The sequence below is a fragment of the Peromyscus californicus genome, unplaced genomic scaffold, assembly GCF_007827085.1.
Source record: "Peromyscus californicus insignis strain IS unplaced genomic scaffold, ASM782708v3 Scaffold_4__1_contigs__length_199733344, whole genome shotgun sequence".
Classification (NCBI taxonomy): Eukaryota; Metazoa; Chordata; class Mammalia; order Rodentia; family Cricetidae; genus Peromyscus; species Peromyscus californicus.
This window is the reverse complement of record NW_026294562.1, coordinates 63006296-63031947: the sequence shown is the minus strand read 5'-3', so window position 1 is coordinate 63031947 and position 25652 is coordinate 63006296. Positions and strand designations below refer to the sequence as shown.

The 25652-nt window shown below is 43.4% G+C and overlaps 1 protein-coding gene across 3 annotated transcripts in view; it reads left to right on the top strand.

Annotated features, from left to right (window-relative positions):
• The window catches only part of LOC128094580 (olfactory receptor 287), a 42944-nt gene extending 17611 nt beyond the window's left edge, over window positions 1-25333 (top strand). Inside the window, exons 2-4 of one of the 3 annotated variants that reach the window (XM_052713021.1) lie at window positions 15482-15621; window positions 16594-16677; window positions 17458-21032. In XM_052713021.1, the coding sequence (XP_052568981.1) occupies window positions 17752-18705 (954 nt within the window). In that variant the 5' untranslated portion in view covers window positions 15482-15621; window positions 16594-16677; window positions 17458-17751 and the 3' untranslated portion in view covers window positions 18706-21032. Of the gene's footprint in view, window positions 1-15481; window positions 15622-16593; window positions 16678-17117; window positions 17315-17457; window positions 21033-25193 lie in introns of those variants that run through there. The other 2 variants (XR_008213012.1, XM_052713020.1) reach the window with 2 other exon arrangements.
• Window positions 25334-25652: the final 319 nt, after the last annotated feature.

Here is a 25652-nt window from a genome sequence, read left to right as displayed (position 1 = left end):
ATAAAGTATGACAGATATAAATTTACATTTGTATCAATATACAAGTATTTCAAATAAGAGTAGAAATATATGTACATTATAACAAATATAGTTCCGTATTTGTATCAATATACAAATTATCTTAAACAGGAATATAAAAATAGTTTACATTTGTATCAACATATAAGAACCCATAACAGTGCAAATTACAGTGCAAATTATTTAAGGCTACTATTTTACTAAATTTGTTTACTAGTATACATAATAATCTAACATAATATCTTATACCTATCCATTCCATTTCTTCTTTTCTTTTTTTTTTTTTTTGAATACTGAGTTTAATATTTCCTTCCACCTCCAACCCTATAACCATCATCCATAACCCTGAGAATTATGAAACCTAAGGGAGAAGGGGCGTCGTTTTCTTAGAATTGCTTCCTGCTGTTTAGGGGGTGATGTTATCTCTGTTGGGTACTGTGAGAAAGCTCAGATAGTTAAATCTCAGTTAGACTAACTGTAGGTTCTGCAGTAAGTCTTAGAGTAGTGGGTAAGATTGTCTGAAATTCCGGTAAGAAGTGTAGTATGATGATGATTACCATCGCATCATTCTGGATTGGGTAGAGTTGTTGTTGGGGCCCCATCTTCCTTCTGGAGACTTCTAAGATTGCTATTAGAAAAACTTATTTGTTATCAAAATGGAAGATTTGGATTTAAAGAGGACATAGCATGTAAGAAAGGATTCTGAGAAATCAAGAGTAAGCATGGAGAGAATTAGAATCTAGAAGACAATGGTCCCTTTTATTGGTTTCCTTCTGTCCCACACCAGAGGGCTCTTCTGATATGGAACTGAAGAATCTTTCAAACTTTTCTTTTAGCAATGTGCTTGGGTTTAGAGAAGGAGTGAGCCAATTTCATCTCCAAAGCCAGCTTGGCTTATAATTGAATTGGAACCACAACTTTTCTAGATTGATAGAGAGATAGATGTTAGACAGTGAGATTTTACCGTGTGTAGATTGGTACCAATAGATTCTTTCTTTCTGCTGTAAACATCCGGATATCCAAGGCCTTATGATTTTTGGAAGATGGGTATTTCCATTATCCTGGAAAGACAAAAATAGAACCCTACCCCAACCTTGATTGTTAAATTTTTCTTACAACTTGTAGAGATGTCACATTGGTGGATGATCTTTTACTTCACCTCATCAAGGGGTTTTTCCTGTTCAAATCGAATTTTTATTAATTTTGTTGGTATCCATAGCTTCTCTTCTCCTGCAGAAACAAAGGCAAAACCCCTTCCCCAACGTAGAACATATCCAGGTTTCCATTCTGAGGTCAGCACATCCTTGAAATAAACTGGTTGGTTTAGCTCAGGAGTTTTGTCTGTCGTCCAATGTCTCTCCGCAGCTGTTGTTCCTTTCTCATCAGCATTAAGAAAATTCAAGGTTAATAAAGCACTATGCAATCTATTTCTAGGAGTCATTGTTACCTGTCGCTGTTTATTTAGCATATCCTTTAAAGTTCGATTGGATCTTTCTATGACTGCTTGGCCTGTGGGATTGTGTGGTATACCCGTAACATGCTTTATATTGTAATAAGCAAAGAATTGTCTCATTTTATTGGAGACATATGCTGGGGCATTGTCTGTCTTAATTTGTACAGGTATTCCCATGATGGCCATAACTTCTAATAGGTGTGTAATCACAGAATCAGCCTTTTCAGAACTCATAGGAGTTGCCCATTGAAATCCTGAATAGGTGTCAATGGTATGATGTACATACTTTAATCTTCCAAATTCTGCAAAATGAAACACATCCATCTGCCAAATTTCATTTCTTTGTATACCTTTTGGATTGCTCCCTGCAGGTAATGGAAGTTGGTTATAGATGGAACAAGTAGGACATTTTTTCACAATATCCTTAGCCTGTTGCCAAGTGATGGAGAAATCCTTCTTCAAACCTTTGCTATTTACATGGCATTTCTTATGAAATTCTGAAGCTTCTAGCACATTACCTATTAGTAACTGATCAATCTCATCATTACCTTGTGCTAGAGGTCCTGGCAGACCTGTATGGGATCTGATATGTGTTATATATATAGGATGTTCCCTTTTTCTGATGATTTCCTGCAATTGTATGAATAATGAAGTTAATTCTGTATTATCAGGAATAAATTCAGCAGTTTCAATATGTAAAACAACTCTCTCTGCATATTGAGAGTCAGTGACTATATTGAGGGGTTCTGTGAAGTCCTTCAGTACCATAAGAATGGCATACAGTTCTGCCTTTTGTACAGAGCTGTATGGACTTTGTACCACTTTACTTAGGTCTCCTGATTTATATCCTGCTTTCCCTGATTTATTTGCATCAGTATAGAATGTGAGGACTCCAGAAATTGGCTTTTGTCGAACAATGTGAGGAAGGACCCATTCGGTCTTCTTTATGAATTCTATTCTCTTGCTTTTGGGATAGTGGTTGTTAATCTCTCCCAAAAAGTTACTGCAGGCTCTCTGCCAGTATTCATTATCTTTCCATAGTGATGAAATTTCTTCATTAGTTAAAGGTACTACAATTTCTGCTGGGTCCATTCCTGTCAACTGGCGAAGTCTTAGTTTACCTTTTTGAATCAAATCAGAGATCTTTTCTATATAAGTCTTTAATTTCTTATTTGGTTTACGTGGTAGGAATATCCATTCCAATATAATATCTTCCCTCTGCATCAAAATACCTGTTGGGGAATGTCTGGAGGGGAATATGACAAGAATGCATTTAAGTTCTGGATCCACACGATCCACATGTGCTTCTCGAATTGTCTTTTCTACTAGAGCCAATTCCTTCTCAGCTTCGGCTGATAATTCTCTTGGACTATTTAATTCTTTGTCCCCTTCTAGAGTATTAGCCAAATTTTGTAGTCCATCTTTGAGTATTCCCATGATACCCAGTAAGTTGGAAATGCTTCCTAATAACTTTTGAAAATCATTAAGAGTCTTCAATCGATCTCTCCTTAGCTGTACCTTTTGGGGTCTAATTTTTTGTAGCTCTATCTTATATCCTAAGTAGTTAATAGAATCTCCTCTTTGTATTTTTTCAGGAGCAATTTGCAGTCCCCAGCGAGGTAAAACTTTCTTTACTTCTTCAAACATGCTTTCTAATGTATCTAACTTTGGATCAGCTAATAGGATATCATCCATATAGTGATAAATTATGGATTGTGGAAACTTTACACGAATTATCTCCAATGGTTTCTGCACAAAGTATTGGCACAAAGTAGGGCTGTTTAACATTCCCTGTGGGAGAACCTTCCATTGATATCTCTTGACTGGCTGAGAATTGTTATAATTAGGTACTGTGAAGGCAAATTTTTCTCTATCATTTTCTTGTAAGGGTATGGTAAAGAAACAGTCTTTTAAGTCAATAACTATTATAGGCCATTCTTTAGGTAGCATAGAGGGCAAGGGCATCCCAGTCTGTAGGGAGCCCATTGGCTGAATTACTTTATTAATAGCTCTCAGATCTGTCAGCATTCTCCAATTGCCGGACTTTTTTTTAATAACAAATACAGGAGAATTCCAAGGGCTGGTAGATTCTTCAATGTGTTGAGCATTTAACTGCTCTTGAACCAGCTGTTCTAAAGCTTGTAGCTTGTCTTTTGTCAAAGGCCATTGTCCAACCCAGACAGGTTTATTAGTTAGCCATTTTAAAGGTAAGGCAGTTGGTACTTCTGAGAGTTCAACAGCAGTTGTGCTCTGTTTGTGAACAGCCTGAATGGTTGGTGCCTGATTTTTATAGCATGTGATGATATTATTCCTAGAAACATGCATTGGTCTGTATTCTTTTTCTGAAAGTGTAGGAATTTTAATCTGGGTATTCCACTGTTGTAACAGATCTCGGCCCCAAAGATTTACTGCTACATTTGCTACATATGGCTTCAGCCTTCCTCTCTGTCCTTCTGGCCCTATGCATTCAACCCATCTCGAACTCTGTTTTATCTGAGATAGGGTGCCAATCCCTAAAAGTTGGACATCTACCTCTTGAAGAGGCCAATTTGGATGCCATGATTTTGGTGTAATTATAGTCACATCTGCACCTGTGTCTACCAGTCCCTCCATAACCAGGCCATTAATTCGGATTCTAAGCTTTGGTCTTTGATCATTTATGGAAGTCTGCCAAAATATTTGTTTTATAGTGTTCTTTGTAAACTATGATCCATCCATCAGAGCTGTTTTATCATCCATTGCAGTATCGGTTTTTACATTAGGCATTGGTTTATTCAGTTGTCTTGGAGAGGAATTTCTTCCACAGTGGCTGGGAATGTTCGTACTACATTTGATTTGGGGGCCTGCAAGAGGCCCCCTGAGGCGTTTCCCGCCAGTAAAGGGTTACCTCGTATATCTATTTTTGATCTGCACTCACTGGTCCAATGTCGGCCTTTGCCACACCTTCTACATAATCCGGGAGGTGGTTGGGGTCTCCTGTTTAGGCTATTCCTAAAAGGAGTATTACTCCTAGGAGTACCCCACGTACAGTTTTTACTTATATGACCTGGTGTACACATTTAAAACATTTGGTAACACGGGGCCTTCTTTCACCTCTGGGATTTGTCTCTCCTATCCAAGCCTCATTACTGTAGTTACGAGACTCAACACCATTAGTATACTGAATCCACTCTTCCAAAGGAGCTGATCTGATCTTTAATGGTGTAAGTATTCTTCTGCATTCTGCATTAGCATTGTCGAATGCCAAGGACTCAGTTAATACTTTTCTTAATTCTTTATCTGATACAGCTCTTGTTATAGCTGTGTTCAGTCTTTGTAAAAAATCAGTGAAGGATTCGTGTGGTCCCTGAAATATCTTTGTGTATACCTCAGTTGGTTTTCCAGGTTCTGGAATTTTTTCCCAAGCATTTAGAGCTGCTGTACGGCATAGGGATATTGTATGTTCATCATAAGTGGCTTGTACATTCCTGTCAGCGAAACATCCCTCACCAAGTATTTGATCTTGGGAGATCACAAAACCTCTGATTTTACCTTGTTGTTCTAAATTTTTTGCCTCTTCTCTCAACCAGCTTTTCCACTGTAGCTGCTGACTATATTCTAGAACAGCTGAAATTAACTGATGCCAGTCATCTGGGATGATTCTATGTGAGGTAGACCACGAATTTAACAATTGTTTTACATATGTGGAGTGTATCCCATACGTAACTACTGCTTCCTTTATATTTTTAAAGTCCCTTGTTGAAATTGGTTGTACTGTATATGTAGTATATGGCTCGGGGTGTGTGTCATCTGCTGGCTTCTCATGGATGATAACAGGATAAGCCATTGTGTGAGAGCCATTTGGAGATGTTACAACCTCTATGGTCTTGCCCTTCTGCTTATTAGGTCCCTTGTCATGTTTACTGAGAGTTTCTTCTAAGGCTTGCAAACGAGCACCTAGAGTCTGTTCTATGGAGTGAACCTCCTCTCTGGCAAGGGACTCCAGATTTCTCATGGAATCATAGAAGTTTTTATGTTCCTCAGAAACACATGATTCCATGGACCTTATCTTATCAATTAATGATAATCTTTCTTCCTTATATAGTGTCTGGAGAGTTAGTGTTCTGTCCATTAAATATTCACATTTATTATCAATAAGATCAATTTTTGGTACAAGCCTGTTTTGTAAATCCTGATCAGCAGATTCCAGAGAAAGAATCTTTTTCTCTAAGGTCTCATTGCTATCCGTTAAAGCAGATTCCAGAGATAGAATCTTTTTCTGTAAGCCTTCATTGTTAGTTTTGAAAGCCTGTAAATCCTGGTTAGCAGATTCCAGAGAAAGAATCTTTTTCTCTAAGGTCTCATTGCTATCTGTTAAAGCAGATTCCAGAGAGAGAATCTTTTTCTGTAAGCCTTCATTGTTAGTTTTGAAAGCCTGTAAATCCTGGTTAGCAGATTCCAGAGAGAGAATCTTTTTCTGTAAGCCCTCATTGTTAGTTTTGAAAGCCTGTAAATCCTGGTTAGCAGATTCCAGAGAAAGAATCTTTTTCTCTAAGGTCTCATTGCTATCTGTTAAAGCAGATTCCAGAGAGAGAATCTTTTTCTGTAAGCCTTCATTGCTCTCGCTTAAAGCCTGTATCAGTCCCAATAATGACTCATCTTTGTTCTTGCTATTAAACCAGTGTTTGAACACTGTGTGGATTATTACAATGAATGCCAAAATGGTACAGGCCAGATATGCCTTAGGAAGGTCGTATATTTCCAGGAAGATGTCATTCATCATACAAGCAAAAAGGTTTTCAAATTCTTGTGAGGTAATGTTGTCAGCCATATTACAAGAATTACTCAAAATTTGTTAGTCAGTTTTAAGGTGTAAAATTATCAAGTACTTCTACTTGAAATAAAACGCTGGTTTGCCTATCTTACCTTTCGGTGGGGGGGGGGTGTAGTGGCGCTTTTCAGCCAGCAGGAGGCGCTGGTACAGCTCCAAAGCAGGGCCTGCTGGCAACCTTGGCGGGCGGCAGCTGGAGGCAGGAGCCGGGATGTCGGGGAGCCTGATGGCGGGAGCCGGGATGGCGGGGAGCCGGATGGCGGGGAGCCGGGATGGCGGGAGCCGGGATGGTGGGAGCCGGGGCCCGCACTCGGGGAGGAGGGGGATTGCCTCACTCACAGCGGTTTTTCGCTGGTCTGGGGGCTAAGCTAGGGAGCTGAGACCGGACTAGCTGCTCCCTTTTTTGGGAATGGAACCGTGTAGGCTTTCCCTGGTTCTATGGAACTCTGCAGGCGGGTTTAGGTACCCGCCAGCCGGGGAGGAGGCTGAGGGCGGGAGCCACCCAGGCCTTTGGAACTTGCCCCACGTGAGCGCCAGATATTGGTGAAATTATTAAGGCCACTCCACGTAGTTAAAAGGAGATTTATTTAATGGCGTAACTTACAAATTAAGGAATAGGTAGGTCGCGGAGTCTGGGGAAGGTGTATCACAGTCCAGCGGTGTTCTCTGGAGCTCTGCTCGGTCCACCTCTCCAGTCCAGGGTCCCGCAACAGAGAGAGCGCCCACCGATCCAGCTCTCGGGTCCCCAGGCGCCTCCCTTGGCCCCGCCTTGTAGGCGTGACATTGCCGAAGTCTCAATGGGGGTTGGAACTTCCAGATCAAAGCTGGAATGGCTACCCACTACATGTGTGTGTGTGTGTGTGTGTGTGTGTGTGTGTGTGTGTGTGTGTGTATACCATAGAACTTGTGGAGGTCAGAGGACAACTTGTTGGAGTCAATTCTCTCCTTCCACCATGTGGACTCCTAGAATTGAATTCACCTAATCAGGCTTGGTGGCAGGTACCTTTACCTTCTGAGCAATTTCATGGATGCTTTTTTTCTTTGTCACTGTCTTTTTGTTCCTTTGTCAATCATTTGAGTATAATATTTCCTTGATTTAACCTCAGTCCCTGTCTTAGTTAGGGTTTCCATTGCTCTGGAGAGACACCATGACTTTTGAGACTTCTTTTATTGCTTTGTTAAAAAATAGAACTCAGAAGTTAAGTATTAGAAAAATAAACCTGAGAGATCCATGGAGCACCAGAGAAAATATCTCTCTTCTTCACTTTCCCCACTCTAAAATGGACCGCACATCTCCTCAGGCCCCTCCTTCTTCCTCCTGTGTGTCTAGCATCTCAGTCCACCAGAAAACTCTATGGTCCACTCTGGCCAGCCTAGTGTGTACTCCACCCTTTGAACCAAGGCCTGACTCTATTGGCAGTCTTAGAGTGGCAACACAAACAAATCTTCCATAACATTCCCCTCTTCTTGTCTAAATTAAAAGGAAGAGCTTTAACTTTAATATAGTAAAGCTTTATACAATAAGAAATATCGTGCAAAGCTACACAGAGAAACCCTGTCTCGAAAAACCAAAAAACAAAACAAAACAACAAAAAAAAGAAATATCTTTACGGGGCTGGAGAGATGGCTTAATGGTTAAGAGCCCTGACTGCTCTTTCAGAGGACCAGAGTTCAATTCCCAGCACCCACATGGCAGCTCACAACTGTTTGTAACTCCAATTCCAGAGGACCCTCACACAGACATACACACAGGCAAAACACCAATGCACATAAAATAAAAAGAAATCAATTATTTAAAAAATACCTTTACAATATCCAGTCCATTAATATTTTGCAAATTCAAAGAAAATACTACATTATCTATCCTATCTTGGGGAGTCCAAAGTTTTGTACCTGATTTACTTTCTATCATAACTATGGAAAACTGTAACTATAACTATCTAATCTTCCATCCTATCAGATACCCGAGAATGATACAATATTACTTGAATAAATAGGACGTGCAGAGCAAGCCACTTCTTCCAAAACTCAGAAACGACAAAGACATCTGGCTGCCTGGACAGTTACCCCAAGGTTCCTCTGCAGGCCTAGAATATCTGACAGACTCTTCTGTAAAGCAGGAATTTTGAAGGACTGTCCTACCTTGTCTTGGCAAAGTTCAGCAGATGTTTTCTTTTGAGTCCTCCTTGTCCAATTGGAACAACATACTGTCAGCAGTTGAGGCAAGAGCCGTTTCTTTGCCCAGTGGCTAACTTTGCCACAAATGAAAGCAAATTCCATATGGAGGTTCTTTGATGTCCATCACCCTCTTTTCAAGTAATTTGGTGCTGCCAGGAGCAGATGTGTCTCATTGTCATGAAAATCTTTATGTTATTAAAACATCTTAAATATCATATTCTGTAGGTGTCTGAAGTGTTTGAAGTTTGAAGACCATCTATCTATTTAAAATATATCTCTGTTTGACTTTGAAAATATACCTAACATGGCTATAAGTTTGATTGTTGTAGATGACTAACTATTAACTTATCTTTCCTTATTATCCTTAAGAGCTTTCAAAGACTAGAAATTTACATTACATTTTTAAAAGAGCTGTTTAGGTCCAATACCTTAAACAAGAATAGAAACATATACAGTATAACAAAAATAACTTTAAATTTTTATCAACATACAAAAATATCTTAAACAAGAGTAGAAATATATATAGGGTATAACAAAAATAACCTTAAATTTGTGTCAATACACGAAAATCTATACCATTGTAAACTATTTGAGACTGGTAGTTGCCTTTTTAATTTAAAAGTAGATTCAAAAATCTACTCTTTATCCTATCATTTTTATATTTCCCCCTTTTCTTTTTTAGAAGATCTCTGAATCTAACCTCTTTGTTTAGTTTTCTCCCTGACCATGACCAATAACAATCAACCTCCCCAAACAATGACAAAATCCACTGAACAACAAAAAACTACCCACCCCACCTCTTGAGAATGTGGAAATCATGTTTTTAAAATTACTTCCTGTTGCCTGTGGATCATGGCTTCTTTAGGGGGGCCCTGAAAGATTTGAGATAAAGATCAAGTTCTGGGAGAGCTAGCTGTTGTCCAGTCTTGGTGTGATGGGAAAGTGTAAGGCTTATCTGAAGTTCTGGCTGGAGTAGTCTATGATGCTCTACCATCTTAGCTAACTGAGCAGTTTGTAGTCCAAAACTGATCTTTGAGTGGTGTTTGTCAGCTTAGTGGCTTTACCACAATCCAGGTGGAGTCATCATTGTGGGTCCCCATATCCTTTTGGAGATTTCAAAGGGCACTGTTAGGAATGGTCACAGTTCCTGGCAGAAAACTTAGACATTTTAAATGTCATATGCAGCAGATCTTGGGGAGGTTAAAGGATCACAATCTATTAAATACACCCGGGATACACAAGCTTAATTCCTAGTTAACTGATTCAGACTCAAGCCAGAAGCCACAGGAAGCTAGATGAAGCCTATTTCTAGAATTAATTAGTACTTTTATAAGTCCATTAATATTATGACAGAAAGTTTAAATATACATATATATGTTAATCTTATAAATTTTGAGATCATATTTATACTTTAATAAAGAGTAAAATTAAGAACAAAGGATCATGAAATTAGTGACAATAGAATAGTCCCTTAATTTTTGTTTCCTTTTGTCCCGTACCAGGTGGCTCTTTTGACATGAGACAGAAACTTTGGATTTTCTTTTAACAAGCATGCTTAGGTTTAGAGAAGAAGAGAGTCACGCTCCAACTCCAAAGCCAGCTTTAAATTTTAATTGAGTTGGGACTACAAAAAGACCATTTGCCTTATATGTCTGTAGAGAACAGCAGAAACAAACATTTGGGATGATTTATGACTTTTTTCTGTTGGAAAATTTGCTGTTTTCCTTGGGACATTTTCACTGGATGATTTGTTCTCTTTTTCAGATGTCTTATTTGTCCAGTGGCCTTCAGATTCTTTAGTTGGGTGCTTTTATTCTCCTGGGAAGACAAAAACAAAACCCTGCCCCAACTCTAACTTTGGGGAGTTTCCTTTTTTGGCAAGTTATGTCTGATCAAATGAGAGACATTTGTTAGTCTTAAAAGTTAATTTAGATGGAATGTCCATGCAGTTTGATGAACTATCTCCTTTCCTAATCAAGAGGTCTCTCCTGTTCGAATCTAATCTTTATCAATCTTGATGGTATCCATAGCCTTTCTTCTCCTGTGGAAACAAAAACAAAACCTCTTCCCCAATGTAACACATATCCTGATTTCCATTCTGAGGTCAAGACATCTTTAAAGAACACAGGCTGATTTAATTCAGCAGTTCTTTCTATTATCCAATGTCTCTCCACAGCTGTCATTCCTTTTTCATTAGCATTTCAAAAATTTAAAGTTGACAAAGCATTGTGCAGTCTATCTCTAGGAGTCTTTATTACCCCTTTCTGTTTATTGAGTGTATCTTTTAAAGAGTGATTTGTAACATGAATTGCTAAATGTTTTTTTTTTTCAATAAAAAATTCAAGATCCAGATATTGGGGTAAATGCTGAAAGATCAGAGAGACAAGGGACAAGCCACTGCCACGTCTTACCTCTAGGACTCCTCAGCTTGAAAAGGCTTCAATTCATGTCTCCTCATGCCTTATATACCTTTCTCCATGCAGCCATCACTTCCTTCTTAGTGCTAGGATTAAAGGTATGTGTCCTTCCCAAGCAAAGGTATGAAATCTCAAGTGCTGGGATTAAAGGCATGTGACTTCCAAGTATTGGGATTAAAAGTGTGTGCCACAACTGCCTGACTCTGTTTTTCTCCTAGACTGAGTCAGTGTCATGTAGTCCAGGGTGGATTTGAACTCACAGAGATCCAGATGGATCTCTGCCTCCAGAGTGCTAGGATTAAAGGTGTATACCACCACTACCTGGCATCTATTTTAATCTAGTGGCTTGTTCTGACCTCTGATTTTCAGGCAAATTTTATTAGGGTACATAATATATCACCACATTGATTAGATTTTTTTATAACTGCTTTTCCTGTAGGATTGTATGGTATAGTTGTAATATGCTTTATATTGTAGCATGCAAAAAACTGTTTCATTTTACTAGGGACATATTCTGGAGCATTGTCAGTCTTAATTTGTACAGGTATCCGCATCATGGCTATAACTTCTAATAAATGTGTAATTACAGAATCAGCCTTTTCCAAACTCAAAGCAGGTACTCATTGAAATCATGAATAAGTATCCATGGTATGGTGCACACACTTTAATTTCCCAGACTCTGTAAAATGAAACACATCCATTTGCCAAATTTTATTTCTTTGAGTACCCTTTGGGTTACTTCCTGCAGATAGTGGAATTTGGTTATATAAAGAACAAGTAGGACATCTTATAATTTCCTTGTCTTGTTGCCAAGTGATAGAAAAATATTTTTTCGAACCTTTGCTATTAACATGGTGGTTCTTAAGAAATTCTGAGGCTTCTAGCACATTTCCTACCAATAGCTGATCGATTTCATCATTACCTGGTGTTAGAGGGCCTAGTAGGCCCTTATGGGATCTGATGTGTGTTATATACAAGGGATGATTTCTATTCCTAATTATTTCTTGTAATTGAAATAATAAAAAAAAAGTTAATTCTGAATCATCAGGAATAAATTCAGTGGTTTCACTATGTAAAACAACTCTTTTTACATATTGAGAGTCAGTAACTATATTAAGAGCTTCTGGGACATCTAATAATACCATGAGAATAGCATATAATTCTGACTTTTGAACAGAATTATAAGGGCTTTGATCCACTTTACAAATTTCCTGACTTATAACCTGCCTAGTTCCTGGTTTATTTGGCAGTCTAGGAGTGGCAACAAAAAGAAATCTCCTGCAACACATGACCGTGGCAACTCTTATAAAGGTAAATATTTAGTTGGGGCTAGCTTACAGTTCAGAGGTTTAGTCCATTGCTATCATGGCAGGATGTGGTGGCATTCAGGTGCTGGAGAAGGAGCTGAGAGTTTTACATCTTGATCCTCAGGCAGCAGGAAGTGAACTGAGACACACTTCCTCCAACAAAGTCACACCTATTCCAACAAGGTTATACCTCCTAATAGTGCTATTTCCTATGAGCCTATGGGGCCCAGTTACATTCAGGCTACCACGGTTCTCAATGATCTTTCTTTTGCTTGATGTAGTCACTTGCTGGGTTTTTCGTCATTCTATAATATCTGTTTGATTTCTTATTTTTAAAAATTATCTATCATTTGTCTCTCTATCTCTATCTATTTTTTTTGAGATAAGGTCTCTCTATAGAGCCCTGTCTGCCCTGGAACTTGCTGTGTAGACCAGGCTGGCCTGTATTCACAGAGATCCACCTGCCTCTGCCTCCCAAGTGCTGGGATTAAAAGCAGGTAACACCATGCCTGGCTTGATTTTTGTTGTTGTTGTTGTTATTCAGAATCTTACTTTCCTTTCTGTAGTTCTCATGCATGTTGCTATCAACCTTGAGCCATCCTGAGCTGGGTGGGAGGCCTATGGCTCACAGACATTGTTCTTAACTCTAAAATGGATTTTTTTTTTTTTTTGCCATTTTATCATAGAACTTGGGATGGGCTCAGGATAAGCCTTGTTCTAATGCCTTGTGGCAGGTGTGTTTGTTCCCTAACACACACACACACACACACACACACACACACACACACACACACACCCTTAAAGGACATTTATCTGCACTGTTGTGTACTGTTCTTTACAAAAACAAAGCCAGTACATGGTAGATCCCTTGGTGTTCTGTTACTGATCCCTGGGGCTGAGATTTGGGGAGGGCTTCCACCTCATTTTATGAAGAATGGAATTCCAAGAGTATCGTGTCCTGTGAGTGCCAGGCTCCTTGTCCCCCAGCTTTCCCTTACGTGAGGATAGTCATGTTAGTGGAGAGCTATGGACTTAATTCTAAATTAAACGATTCAACTGTCATGAGGGAATGTGTAGGAGCATCAGTCACAGCTAAGAAAGTCACAGTCTCCCATTGCCAATGTGTCCTTAAGCCATTGAGGTGACTGCATCAAGGTGCCTGAAACTTCGTGTGAAAGGCTGAATGACTCATGCTAAATGAGAGAAGAGCTTAGGGTGTGTGTGTGTGTGTGTGTGTGTGTGTGTGTGTGTGTGTGTGTGTGGCACGAACCTTGAAAGCTGACATGGGAAAAATAAACCTAGGTCACGTGGAAGCAATAGTCAAAGTTCTGAGCTGTCTGCTGAGAAACCTTCCTTCTATTTCTTCATCCTTGAGATGCTGGTGATGTCATCGTGGTGGGGAATAGCATGTCCAGCCTAACAGAAGGCAGTCCTGTGTTTCCCCAGACCAAGCAGCTCCTGTCGCAGGTGCCAATTGATGGGGCCTTGGAGAGACTTCGCAACATTTTTTAATGAGCTACCAATTATGCGTCCAGGGTCCTGTGTGGAGGTTGCATCCCCAGGGCAGTATGACTCTTGATTGTGGCCCATTGAGGTCTTCATATCTCCTGAACAGCCTGAACTCACTGTCCTGGGATCCCAAAGTTGTAGGGAAGAAACGGACTTCGGGTGGCAAGGGCATTCATACTACCTCCAGGGTCCAACTTCGTGCAGCTTAGTCCCTGACATGAGGCCCAGACCCCATGTGATCAACTCCATACAACTCTGTGGCTATAAGCCTCATGGTGGTTCGTGGTACCCTAAGGGAGTTCCAGAGGGATGGGCCTCAGGGTGGGGGTGGGGAATCTCAATGTTGATGCTCACCGAGCTCAGAGTTGGGCCGTGTCCCAAGCCACATGCTCATCAGTGGCAGCTCCTTGCCTGGATCACAACTTTTTCCTGTGCCCATGAGCAGAGGTGCTCTGCCCTCAGAGGAGCAGCCCCAGTATGGACCAGGCAAAGCCAGTCTGGATTGCTGTGTGTCGCAATAGCTCTTCCTAAAAGGCTGTAGCAGTGCTAGGAGAGGGGGACAGCTCACAAATTGTTTCCCAACCTGCCCGAGTATGCAGGATGTCACTGCCCTATTTACATAGAGGGAAACTGAGGCACAGAAAATCTTCCAGTGGCACCCAGCATCTGGTGGGCAGGTAAACTGCACCCTGTGTGCATAGATCTGGCCACTGCTCCACAGGTGTGTAGGCACCTGGCCTGGATTTCAGTGCCAGGAGACAGCCAGTGTGGGTGAGAAGTGTGGTGCAGCCCAAGGGCAGGAGGCCGCCCTCGGGACTCCTCTAAGCCTCCAGGGCCTGGCTGTTGCCAGATACATAATTGGCAAAAGTGTCCTCACAGGCCTGGATTGGGGAAAGGCATAAAAAACCAAGTGCAAGAAGCTCTGTCTGCCAGGGCCAGGGCTGGCCTGGATCTCACAGGCAGGTAGAGACACCTGCCACCTGATCCGATGCTTGTTGGCTGGGCTAGAGAGGATCACAGCAGCCTCAGGGTGGGTGCTGGCTACTACACTACATGGCTGACTGCTGGAAGAGCTTGGTAGAGACACTATCTGCTCAGGCTTCTTCCCTGGAAGAGCTATGTGGCTGCTGTTTGAAGTGAGACTGGAGGACAAGCAGCAGAGCATTGGAGATGCAGCAGCTCCCTTTCATGGTCCTTTATGCATCAGGCCTGACCTGGGTGGAGCTAGTAGTGGTCACTCTCCAGTGACCATAGCCAGGGCTGCTTGAGCAGGGTAGTCTTGTGCACCTGGGGCCAGGCAGTCTGCCAAAGAGATATACTCAAATGCCAAGTAGGGAGCACATCCCAGTAGTTTTATTGGTAGGTCAAATCTACTATTGGCCACAGCAATGGATGACCAAGGCAACAGGAGGAATTTAACTGCTCCTTAAATATCCAGAGTGGCCTGTGACTATGGCAGGTAAGCAGCAGTGTTGAGCCCATAGAAAACCCCAGAACAAGTCAGAGGTCAGCTAGGCTGGAGGCTGCTCTCTGTGCACTTGGCCCAGTGTATCTGTGCCCAGAGAGTTTGGCATTGCTAATGCTGACCTTTCTGAACTCCAGGATGCTTAGGAGGCCATGCTGAAGACCTGGGTGGGTAGTCCTGCATCCCTTACCTCCATGGGGACTGAGGTAGTCCCTGAGCTAACTTGGACAAGGGAGTTCTCATACTTGATCTCTCAGGAACCAGGCCACTTTAGGGTATATGGTTAGTCATATTGCCTCTTGACTCATATGCACTATGCATTAGGTGATGGCCTCTACTCTGGCTTGGGACCAAGATCTGCAACTTCAAACTTGTCTTCTGAGCCTCAGGGAACACCTGCCAGCTGCAATTGTGTGGGATGATGGCTGGGGTGACTCTAATGTCTGGGTGTCCTTCTGGCACAGGTAAGTAACCCCCCCCTCCACCCATCCACACGTGGCTTTAGGGTGGGAGGGAAATGAGAAGACCTGAAGCTTATCATTGTGTTTTGGGTATAAGAAGAAGCGGGAGGCTAAATAGTGCAAATGTCACACCGAAGAGTGTTACCTTCCAGGTGGATCGGGGTTGTCAGTTTCTTCCTCTTTTTGGCCCTTGCATTATGATTGGCAACTGTGAAAAACATTTTTCTAAATGAGAAACTTGTCTGAGTCTGGGCTGAGAGAGGACGACAGTGTCATGGAGGTCAAGACTGACTCCCTGAGCAGGTCAGATGCCACTGGCATGATGGAGGTACCCATGGATGTGGTGGTATTGTGTTCCCCAAAATATTGTGTACCTTAATAAACTTATCTGGGGTCAGAGAACAGAAAAGCCACAAGATACTTAGGCTAGAAAATGTTAGCACACGCCTTTAATCCTAGCATTCCAGAGACAGAAATCCCTCTGGATATCTGTGAGTTCAAGGCTGCATTGGAAACAGCCAGGCATGGTGACTCACGCCTTTAATCCCAGAAAGCAGCCTTTAATCCCAGGGAGTGGTGGTAGAAAGCAGAAAGGTTTATAAGGCGTGAGGACCAGAAACTGGAAGCATTTGGCTGGTTAAGCATTTGGCTGGTTAAGCATTTGGCTGGTTAAGCATTCAGGCTTCTAGCAGCAGTTCAGCTGAGAGCCACTGGGATGAGGACACAGAAGCTTCCAGTCTGAGGAAACAAGACCAACTGAGGAATTGGCAAGGTGAGGTAGCTGTGGCTTGTTCTAGTTCTCTGATCTTCCAGTTCACCCCAATACCTGGCTCAGGTTTGATTTTATTAATAAGACTCTCTAAGATTCCTGCTACACATGGGCTTGCAGGGGTGATGGCCAGGGAGGCTACTGGGGATTCTCTCAAGCAAGTGTCTGGAATAGACCTAAGGTGGTGCAATGTGTTTTGGTTGCAGATTGTGCAGCCAAGGCACCCAAGGCACCCAAGGCACCTTCAGGTCTTCTGGGTGAGGAACTGTTGGCTTGTGGTCAGTAAGAGGGTAAGTACCAGCAAGTAGAGCATGGTGGTCCAGGAGGTGGGGCACGGGCCAGAGGGGCAGTTTAGGTGAATGCATGTGAGTGTGTATGTCTGTGTAGTGTGCATTTGTGCATGGCTAAAAGAGGGAGAAATGGCAGGAGGATGTCTCTGGGCTCTGAGCCAGAAGATTAGCTGATGTCTATGTAGTCAGCCCAGGAGCAGCTGGCTCTGGGAAGGGGTTAGGGGAATGCGCTGATACCCTGGGTATTTTGGGTTGCAGGGTCCATTAAACACCCTTTTTACCCACTAACACATCCATGCACACTGTAGCGCCTCAGCCTTACCCATCAGCCTCTGGCTAGAGAAGTGAGCGACAGCTCAAAAATTATTTATGTTATTCCTTTAAGAGTGTGTGTGTGTGTGTGTGTGTGTGTGTGTGTGTGTGTGTGCATGCGCGCGCGTGCGTGCGCGGAGATGCCTTTACCCACTGAGCCATTTCATAGGCTCAGAGTGACAGCTTTTTAAATGCAAATTTTAGGAAGCCTGGCTCATTCCTTTCTCAACTAACAGTTTAAGGTTAGAGCCTGAGACAAAGGGGAGCTAGAGGAGAAGGAGGAGGAAGACGAGGAGGAGGTTTCCTATGGGCTCTCCTACTGAAGGTATTGTTCTCTGTGTGGGGCATTTCCATGGTGAGATAGGGATGCTCTACAGGGGCCTCATCTGTGTGTGGGACGACAATGCTGGAGATCAAGGCATTTATAACTTCACTTGAGGAAACTCAACAGTTCCTGTCTTTTTCTAGGTTCCTTGACTCTGGAATTAGGACCTCTCTCCCCCAGGTGACAGGCACTGCAGGATAAGGACACGGTGTCCCCTTCTCCCCTAGGCGACAGGCACTGGCTAGAAGGCATGCACACCGGCTGAGTGGCTCCCTGCTGCATGGACATGGTTTATGCTGCCTATCCAGTTACTCCTAAGGGGGACTGGGCTTACCTGGGTCCTGGGATTGTAGGACAAGGTGAGTAGACTCCTCAGAGAACAGAAAAGGGCCAGACCCTTCACTTTCTGAGCCCCCTTCTTGGAAGCTTGGTAGTCCATGTCCCCCAAATATTCAATGGCTTGGGGTGCTGGCCAGAATCTGTCCACACCTGGACCGTTCATCTTGCTGGGCTTCCCCGGGCCACGGAGCCTGCGCATTGGGCTTTTCCTGCTTTTCCTGGTCATGTATCTGCTCACAGTAGCTGGAAACCTAGCCATCATCTCTCTGGTAGGGGTACACAGATGCCTGCAGACACCCATGTACTTCTTCCTCTGCAACCTCTCCTTCCTGGAGATCTGGTTCACCACAGCCTGTGTGCCCAAGACCCTGGCCACTTTTGTTCCCCTGGGTGGAGCCATCTCCCTGGCTGGCTGCGCCACACAGATGTACTTCGTTTTTTCTCTGGGCTGTACTGAGTACTTCTTGCTGGCGGTGATGGCTTATGACCGCTACCTGGCCATCTGCCTTCCACTGCGCTATGGTGGCATCATGACACCTGGGCTGGCAACACGGTTGGCCCTGGGATCCTGGCTGTGTGGCTTTTCTGCAATCACAGTGCCGGCTGTCCTCATCGCCCGCCTCTCCTTCTGTGGCTCCCGTGTCATCAACCATTTCTTCTGTGACATTGCACCCTGGATCGTGCTGTCCTGCACTGACACACAGGTGGTGGAGCTGGTGTCCTTTGGTATTGCCTTCTGTGTCATTCTGGGCTCCTGTGGTATTACACTGGTCTCCTATGCCTACATCATCACTACCATCATCAAGATTCCCTCTGCTCAGGGCCGACACCGTGCCTTCTCGACCTGCTCATCCCACCTCACAGTGGTGCTGATTTGGTACGGCTCCACCATATTCTTGCATGTGAGGACCTCGGTAGAGAGCTCCTTGGACCTCACCAAGGCTATCACAGTGCTCAACACCATCGTTACACCAGTGTTGAACCCTTTCATATATACCCTGAGGAACAAGGACGTGAAGGAGGCTCTGCGCAGGACAGTGCAGGGAAAGTGAGCCACTGCCCACCTTACATTTCCCCTCAGACGCTGCTCTGCAGGACTTGCATTGACTGTCCTGCGGGCCAGTGTCAGTGTTTGGTGCCTTTCCCCCTACACGGCTTAGAACAACAACCGTCCCAGTTTCTACCCTCATGGCTTTGTCCAGGGATGCTTGCTGAGTTGCTCCTCCCCCGCCCCTCCCCCAGTTTCAGGAAGATTCTGGAAGGGGAAAAGAGAAACAGGGTTCTGGGTCCCTAGGAGATCCCTCTCAAGGAATATAAAAATTGGATACTACACCAGTTCTGGCCAGACTCCCTACTAGGTCTGCCTCTTGGTCCAATAAAATCTTCACCAACCGACAGATGCCAGCAAGCCATATCTGGAGTTGCCAAGAAGGATACGCTAGGCTATCAGGAGTCCATGCTTGCAGAGATTAACCATGGTGGCAAAACCCCAAACCAAACCAAACCAAAAAAGCCCCCAAACGAAGCATAGAAAGCTGAGAGGAAGCTGGCAACCTGCAAGGGCTCTTGGGGCTCACGCTAGGGTCTCAGGGCACGTCCATCACATGTCATACCTTTTTGGGGGTGGAGGTACAGGAAGGGGTCAGAGGGATCATAGGGCCCTGGATACCTGTGTGGCTTCAGGCTCCGGTTGGAATTGAGGAAGGAACTGGGGTAATTCTCTCATACATTGGTACTCATTCTTGGAGCGGCACAGAAGGGGTTCATCACATCACTATTCTGAACCCGTGTCTTCATCCACAAATGGGACCATGACAGTACTGTCCCAAGGAACCCTTGTGAGTATGAATGACTGAGTGTGTCCAGAGTGCTTCGAGCCAGGGCCAGAAAATGCCATTAATATTGTTTCATAATTTAGTAGATAAAGCCGTGTAGACTATTCTATTTGTTTATTTAGAGACATTGACTAGTATGTCTCAGGCTGGCTTCAAACTTGCTGTGTAGCTGAGGATGACTTTGAACTTCTGATCCTCCTGCCTCCAGCTCCCAATTGTTGAGTTTACAGGGGTGCACCACCAACGCTCAGGTTGTAGTACTGCGACTTGAAGCCAGGGCTTCGTGAATGCTAGACAAGCACTCTACTGACCAAGTTATTCCCCCAGCTCGCAGACTGTCCTGTTTCCTCATTTTATCTTAGATAACCAATAGAGCCTGTGAGCTCTAGCTTGTCCACCCTGATCTCTCAGCCCCGAGGGACCCCAGAGAGAACTGGACTCCTTAGGGGGGCCTATATTGAAAACAAGTGGTTGCTCACCTGAGTTTGGAGAGGCCCCGGTGGCTCTGAGAGAGTTTGCACATGGGTTTTTGAGGGCTGTGGCTAGATCATCTCTTGTCCAGGTTGAGACATGAGCTGCCTGAGCCTGCCTGGCCTGTATATAGGGCTGCCGTGTGATGGGTCCAAGCTCAGCACGCAACTTACTCAGGAGGGATTATTGGGTCACAGGGTGCTGGAGCAGGTCTACTGGTAGGCCCTCCATATCCTCTCCAATATCACTTCTGGGGCTAATCACAGGCTGCCTCATTTAACACTCCTCTGGCCCCATGTCCTAACCTTTATACTTCCCTGTTCTGTCTGATCCAAGGCCAAGGCCTATATGATCCACTTTTTGACTTTTCTCTTTAATGTCTTCCCGAAGGGAAGCTCAAGTAGGGCATAGAAGCTCTTCTCTGCAGTGACCCCTGCCCAGAATGGAGCGTAGGTGCAGACACCACCCACCTAGAATCCCCCATCATCCAAGATCTGGAGCCAGAGGATGTGTTGACCCTGAGGCTTACACACTCAATTGGACTTGTACACTCAGGCATCTCTGCTGCTGGCACTTGTATATTCCGTTTTTGTGGTTACTTTCCAAATGATGAATTAAAGAGCATCGGGTTCAGCCATTCATGTTTGATGGAGATGTCAATCACACACTACACCAATGTGGTTTCATGACCTCCAGCCACTCTTGGGGGACAGGAGTAGTGGCAGGGATAGAGGGAGCTGTTCAGTGTCTGTGTTCTGCTGTGCAACAGCCTCTTTGCTGCTGGCTAGTCAGACACTCTGAGATCCCTAGTGATGCACCTGAGGCATAGAGCGGGAACAGCACTCAGGGACTCCTTAGTCCCCTCCTCTGTCATTCTGACATGGAACTGCTTTCACGGACTTCTTTACCAATTCCTCTCCTTGGAAACTGTGGCCACTAGTAGGTGGCCCCAAGAAAGAGAGACAGAGTAAGTGATTGGGGGCAGGGAGGCAATCAGTGCCTTCCTGGCCACCTCACTTTGGATCAAGGTGCTGGATGCAGCCTTGGGTGGAGGGTCCCACCCTTGGGCTTAACCTGGCAGAGGTCATCAAGTACCTCTCATCTTTGATAATGTCCTAGATTTTTACGGGCTGTGACAAGAGGCCACGTTGTGCAGTGCTCAGGGTTTTGAGTGGGCCCTGCAGTGTGCTCTGAACAGTAAGTTCTGGGGAGTCTGGAGCCCCCCCTGGGACCTGCAGGTCTGTGTTTCCTGGGCCTCACATTTCCCAAGAAAGCATCTCCTGGAAATTCAACATTTTGGCACAGAATTTATTTCCTATATTTGGAAATTACATGATTTTTGAATGGTGAAAGGGAAAACCTATTATTTTCTCGTGACTGATTTTTCCCATATGATGAGTGTATTAGTCAGGGGTGTCTCTAAAGCAGATGTTCTCAACCTGTGGGTTGCGACCTCTTTGGTGGTCAAACGACCCTTTCACAGAGGTCACATATCAGATATCCTGCATATCAGATATTTACATTGTGACTCATAACAGTAGCAAAATCACAGTTGTGAAGTAGCAATGAAAATTTATGCTTGTGGGGGTCACCACAGCATGAAGAACTGTATTAAAGGGTCACAGCATTAGGAAGGCTGAGAACCACTGCTCTAAAGGAAAAGAGCTGACAGAATGAACACACACACACACACACACACACACACACACACACACACACACACACACATACACACCCCACGGGATTTATTGGAGTGGCTTGAAGTTCCACATCACAGTCCTTCTCTAATGTGTTCAGGGCAGGAACTCAACGCAGGAAACTGGAGGCAGGAACTAAAGTAGAAGCCATGGCGGAGTGCTGTTTACTGGATTGCACTTTCTCATTTGCTCTGTGTGTTTTCTTATGCCTCCTGGGACAACTTGCCCAGTGGTGGACACCACCCATAGTGGACTAGCATCTTCCACATTAATCCTTAATCAAGAAAATGTCTTGCAGACTTTCCTATAGGTAATCTGGATGAAGGCATTGTTTCAATTTGAGTTCCTCTTCCCAGATAACTCTACCTTATGTCAGGTTGAAAAAAAATCTAACCAGGACAAAGAAGAAATCTCATAGCTGTGCTGTTCCAGGCCAGTGGGTAGGAGCCCTATTTCCATGGCAACAGGGAGGCTGTTTAGTGATTGATGATTTGTCTTTACTGATCTTCCTTGGTTGTCCATTCATTCATTCATTCATTCATTCATTCATTCATTCTTTCATTCATTCATTCACACATAAATACTTACTTATATTTTCAGGTCTTAATTTTTTTGAGAAAGGGTCTCATTATGTAGCCCTGGCTACCCCTAAACTCACAGAGATCTGTGGTATTGTGTTCCCCAAAATATTATGCACCCTAATAAACTTACCTGGGGTCAGAGAACAGAACAGCCACTAGATATAGAGGCCAGAAAATGGTGGCACACACACCTTTAATCCTAGCATTCCAGAGGCAGAGATCGTTTGGATTTCTGTGAGTTCAAGGCCACACTGGAAACAGCCAGGCATGGTGACTAGAGCCTTTAATTCCAGGAAGTGATGGCAGGAGCAGAAAGGTATATAAGGCATGAGGACCAGGAACCAAAGCTGGTTAAGCTTTTAGGCTTTTGAGCAGCAGTTCAACTGAGATTCCTTTGGATGAGGACTCTGAGGCTTCCAGTCTGAGGAAACAGGATCAGCTGAGGAATTGGCAAGGTGAGGTGGCTGTGGCTTGTTCTGCTTCTCTGATCTTCCAGCATTCGCCCTAATAACTGGCACCAGGTTTGTTTTTATTAATAAGAACTTTTAAAATTCATGCTACAGAGATCCACGAGCGTCTGACTCCATGTACGGGGATCAAAGATGTGTACCCCCACACCTAGCCCCACCATTTACAATTTTTAAACACTTGTTTATTTACTAATATGTATCTTTTAATTTTATTTCCGATTAATAATAATTGTGTGTACTGTTGAAGCTCAGTGTAATACTTTCAGGACATGTTCACATTTTCAAATGAGCAAGACATGTCAGTATTCTGTTGGGAATTTTTGTGTCTGTGCCCATGGGAGATGCTCACCTATAGTCCCCTCTCATAAAGTCCTAGTTGGGGTTGAGTGGTCAGGTGATACTGGTCTTGCGGAGTGAGTCAGGAAACGTCTCTCTGTTATCCTTAGAGAGATTTCAGAGAACTGTATAACTTCAACATGTTTGGCAGAATTCACTAAGGAACATGGCTGGGTCTGGGGCTTTCTCATTGGAAAGATTGTTGATTGGTTCAACAGGGGGACATGTGAAACTTTTAAAGAATTTGAGAAACACTAATTGATTTGCCTCATTATTAAAGCATATATGCCTATACATGTTAGTAGTTTAGTATATGTTTAGATGGTTTAGAGACATTTCCTTATTCACTCATAAAAATGCAATCACAGTGCTAGAATTTTGTACCCTCCTGGAAAATATTCATGTTTATTTGCCAGTATCAATTCTTCCTAGACAGAGGATCCTGAGAACAGATCAGCAGTTCTTATCTGTGTCAACCATCAACACTGTCATCCAACCATCCTCCAGCTCAATAAGTCAGCTACCTATCCAGCCACCCATCCATTTACCTATTTCTCTTTTTCTTCACCCACACATCCATCTATCCACTCACCAACCCATCCATCCATCCACCCACTTACCCATTCATCTGTCCACCCATCCATTCACCCACCCATACCTCCTTCCACCAATCCACCAATCTATAAACTCACCCACTTAACTATTTACACACCCATCCATTCACCTGCCTATTCATCCATCATACATCCTGTGGTGGTATTGTGTTCCCTGAAATATTGTGCACTCTAATAAAATTATCTGGGGTCAGAGAACAGAACAGCCACAATATTAAACATAGAGGTTAGGTGGTGGCAACACAAGCCTTTAATCCTAGCATTTCAGAGTCAGAGATTCGCCTGGATCTCTGTGAGTTCAAGGCCACACCAGAAACAGCTAGGCATGGTGACTCACGCCTCTAATCCCAGGAACTCATGGCAGAAAGCAGAAAGGTATATAAGGCGTGAGGATGAGGAACTAGATGCTGGTTAAGCTTTCAGGCTTTTGAGAAGCAGTTCAGCTGAGATACATTTGGATAAGGACTCAGAGGTTTCCAGTCTGAGGAAACAGGATCAGCTGAGGAATTGGCAAGGTGAGGTGGCTGTGGCTTGTTCTGTTTCTCTGATCTTCCAGTGTTCACCCCAATACCAGGCCCTGAGTTTGTTTTTATTAATAAGACATTTAAGATTCATGCTACAACATCCATTAATCTATCCACCCATATCCACTCTTCTACACATCCACTTGTTCATCTATCTATCTATCTATCTATCTATCTATCTATCTATCTATCTATTCATCCCCCATTCATCTACCAACCCATCCACTCATTGAAGGTTAAATCTTTTAGTCTCTAGGTTAAATCCACCAACCCACCCACTCATTGAAGTTAAATCATTGAAGTAAAGAAAGATTCTTCCTGCTGGACTCATAGACTCTGGATGCTGTTCATCTGCATCTGTTATTCCAGTATCATTTCCTTTAAGTGTGTCATAGTCTTAATCTTGAGCTCATGTGTTTCTTGTCAGTTCTTAGTTTAAAAGGGTATTGTTGGTAGGCTACTTTCTCTCCTAGGGCTTATGTGAGATTCGCTTGAACAAGCACTAATTTTGAGATCTAAGGAAGCTGTGTGCTCCAGTCCAATTTTATTTATGAGTTGTGTCTCTGTCTTTACTTTAATTATTGTTTATGGAGGTATCCAGTCAATTAGTCAGTCAATAAAGACTTTAATAACCCCGTGTTTGCCAGAGCCTAGGTTAAGGGAATGGGTTATTGCTCCAATTCCATTGTTCTGGCTCTGGATTCCTGTCTCATTACGGATGTGTGGGATGAAAGCTCATGAGTTAGTTTAAGAATATGCCTTTGCTCCCATTGAGATACAGAACATACTCATATTTAAGATAAGAATTCATAGAGTCCGATGTATTGGCACATGTCTGTAATTCTAGCCCTTGGAGGGGCTAAGGCAAGAAGATTGTCATGAGTTCCAGGCCAGCCTAGGCTACATATGAAGACCTTGCCTCAAAACAAAGCAAAACAAAACAATGAAACAGATCAGGATCCATATTAAATGTTAAAATTTCCGTCTTTGTTCATTGTTTTCTTTATTCTAGGTGCAGGAATGTTCCTCCCCAGGACAAGGTGGCCTTGGATTGCTCAAGACTGTGGTTCCTGCTCAGGCCTGTCCAGGAATGCAAGTGGTACACAGACATATATGCAGACAAAACACCTATACACAGTGAAAAATAAATAAATAAAAGAATCTCTGCGAAGGCTGCACTTGCATTATTGGGGACACAAGAGGATACTCCAGGTGCTCTTCCTGACAGGCCCCACAGCTTAAACTTCTGAGGTGGTCTCACCAAAGAGCGGGCCAAGTTTGCTCTTTTGACAATGGTCTGACAAGTGCCTATGGAGTTTTGGAGTTGGTCTGGGGGTTGAGTCCTTGAACTGAGGCTGAGCCCGTGACCTTCCACGCGCTGAGCTAGGGCCACACCACTGAGGTACATATCTATCCCCTCTTCCCAAATTAAAATGAAGTTATCTCACAAAGTCATGGATGTCTCTGTGGC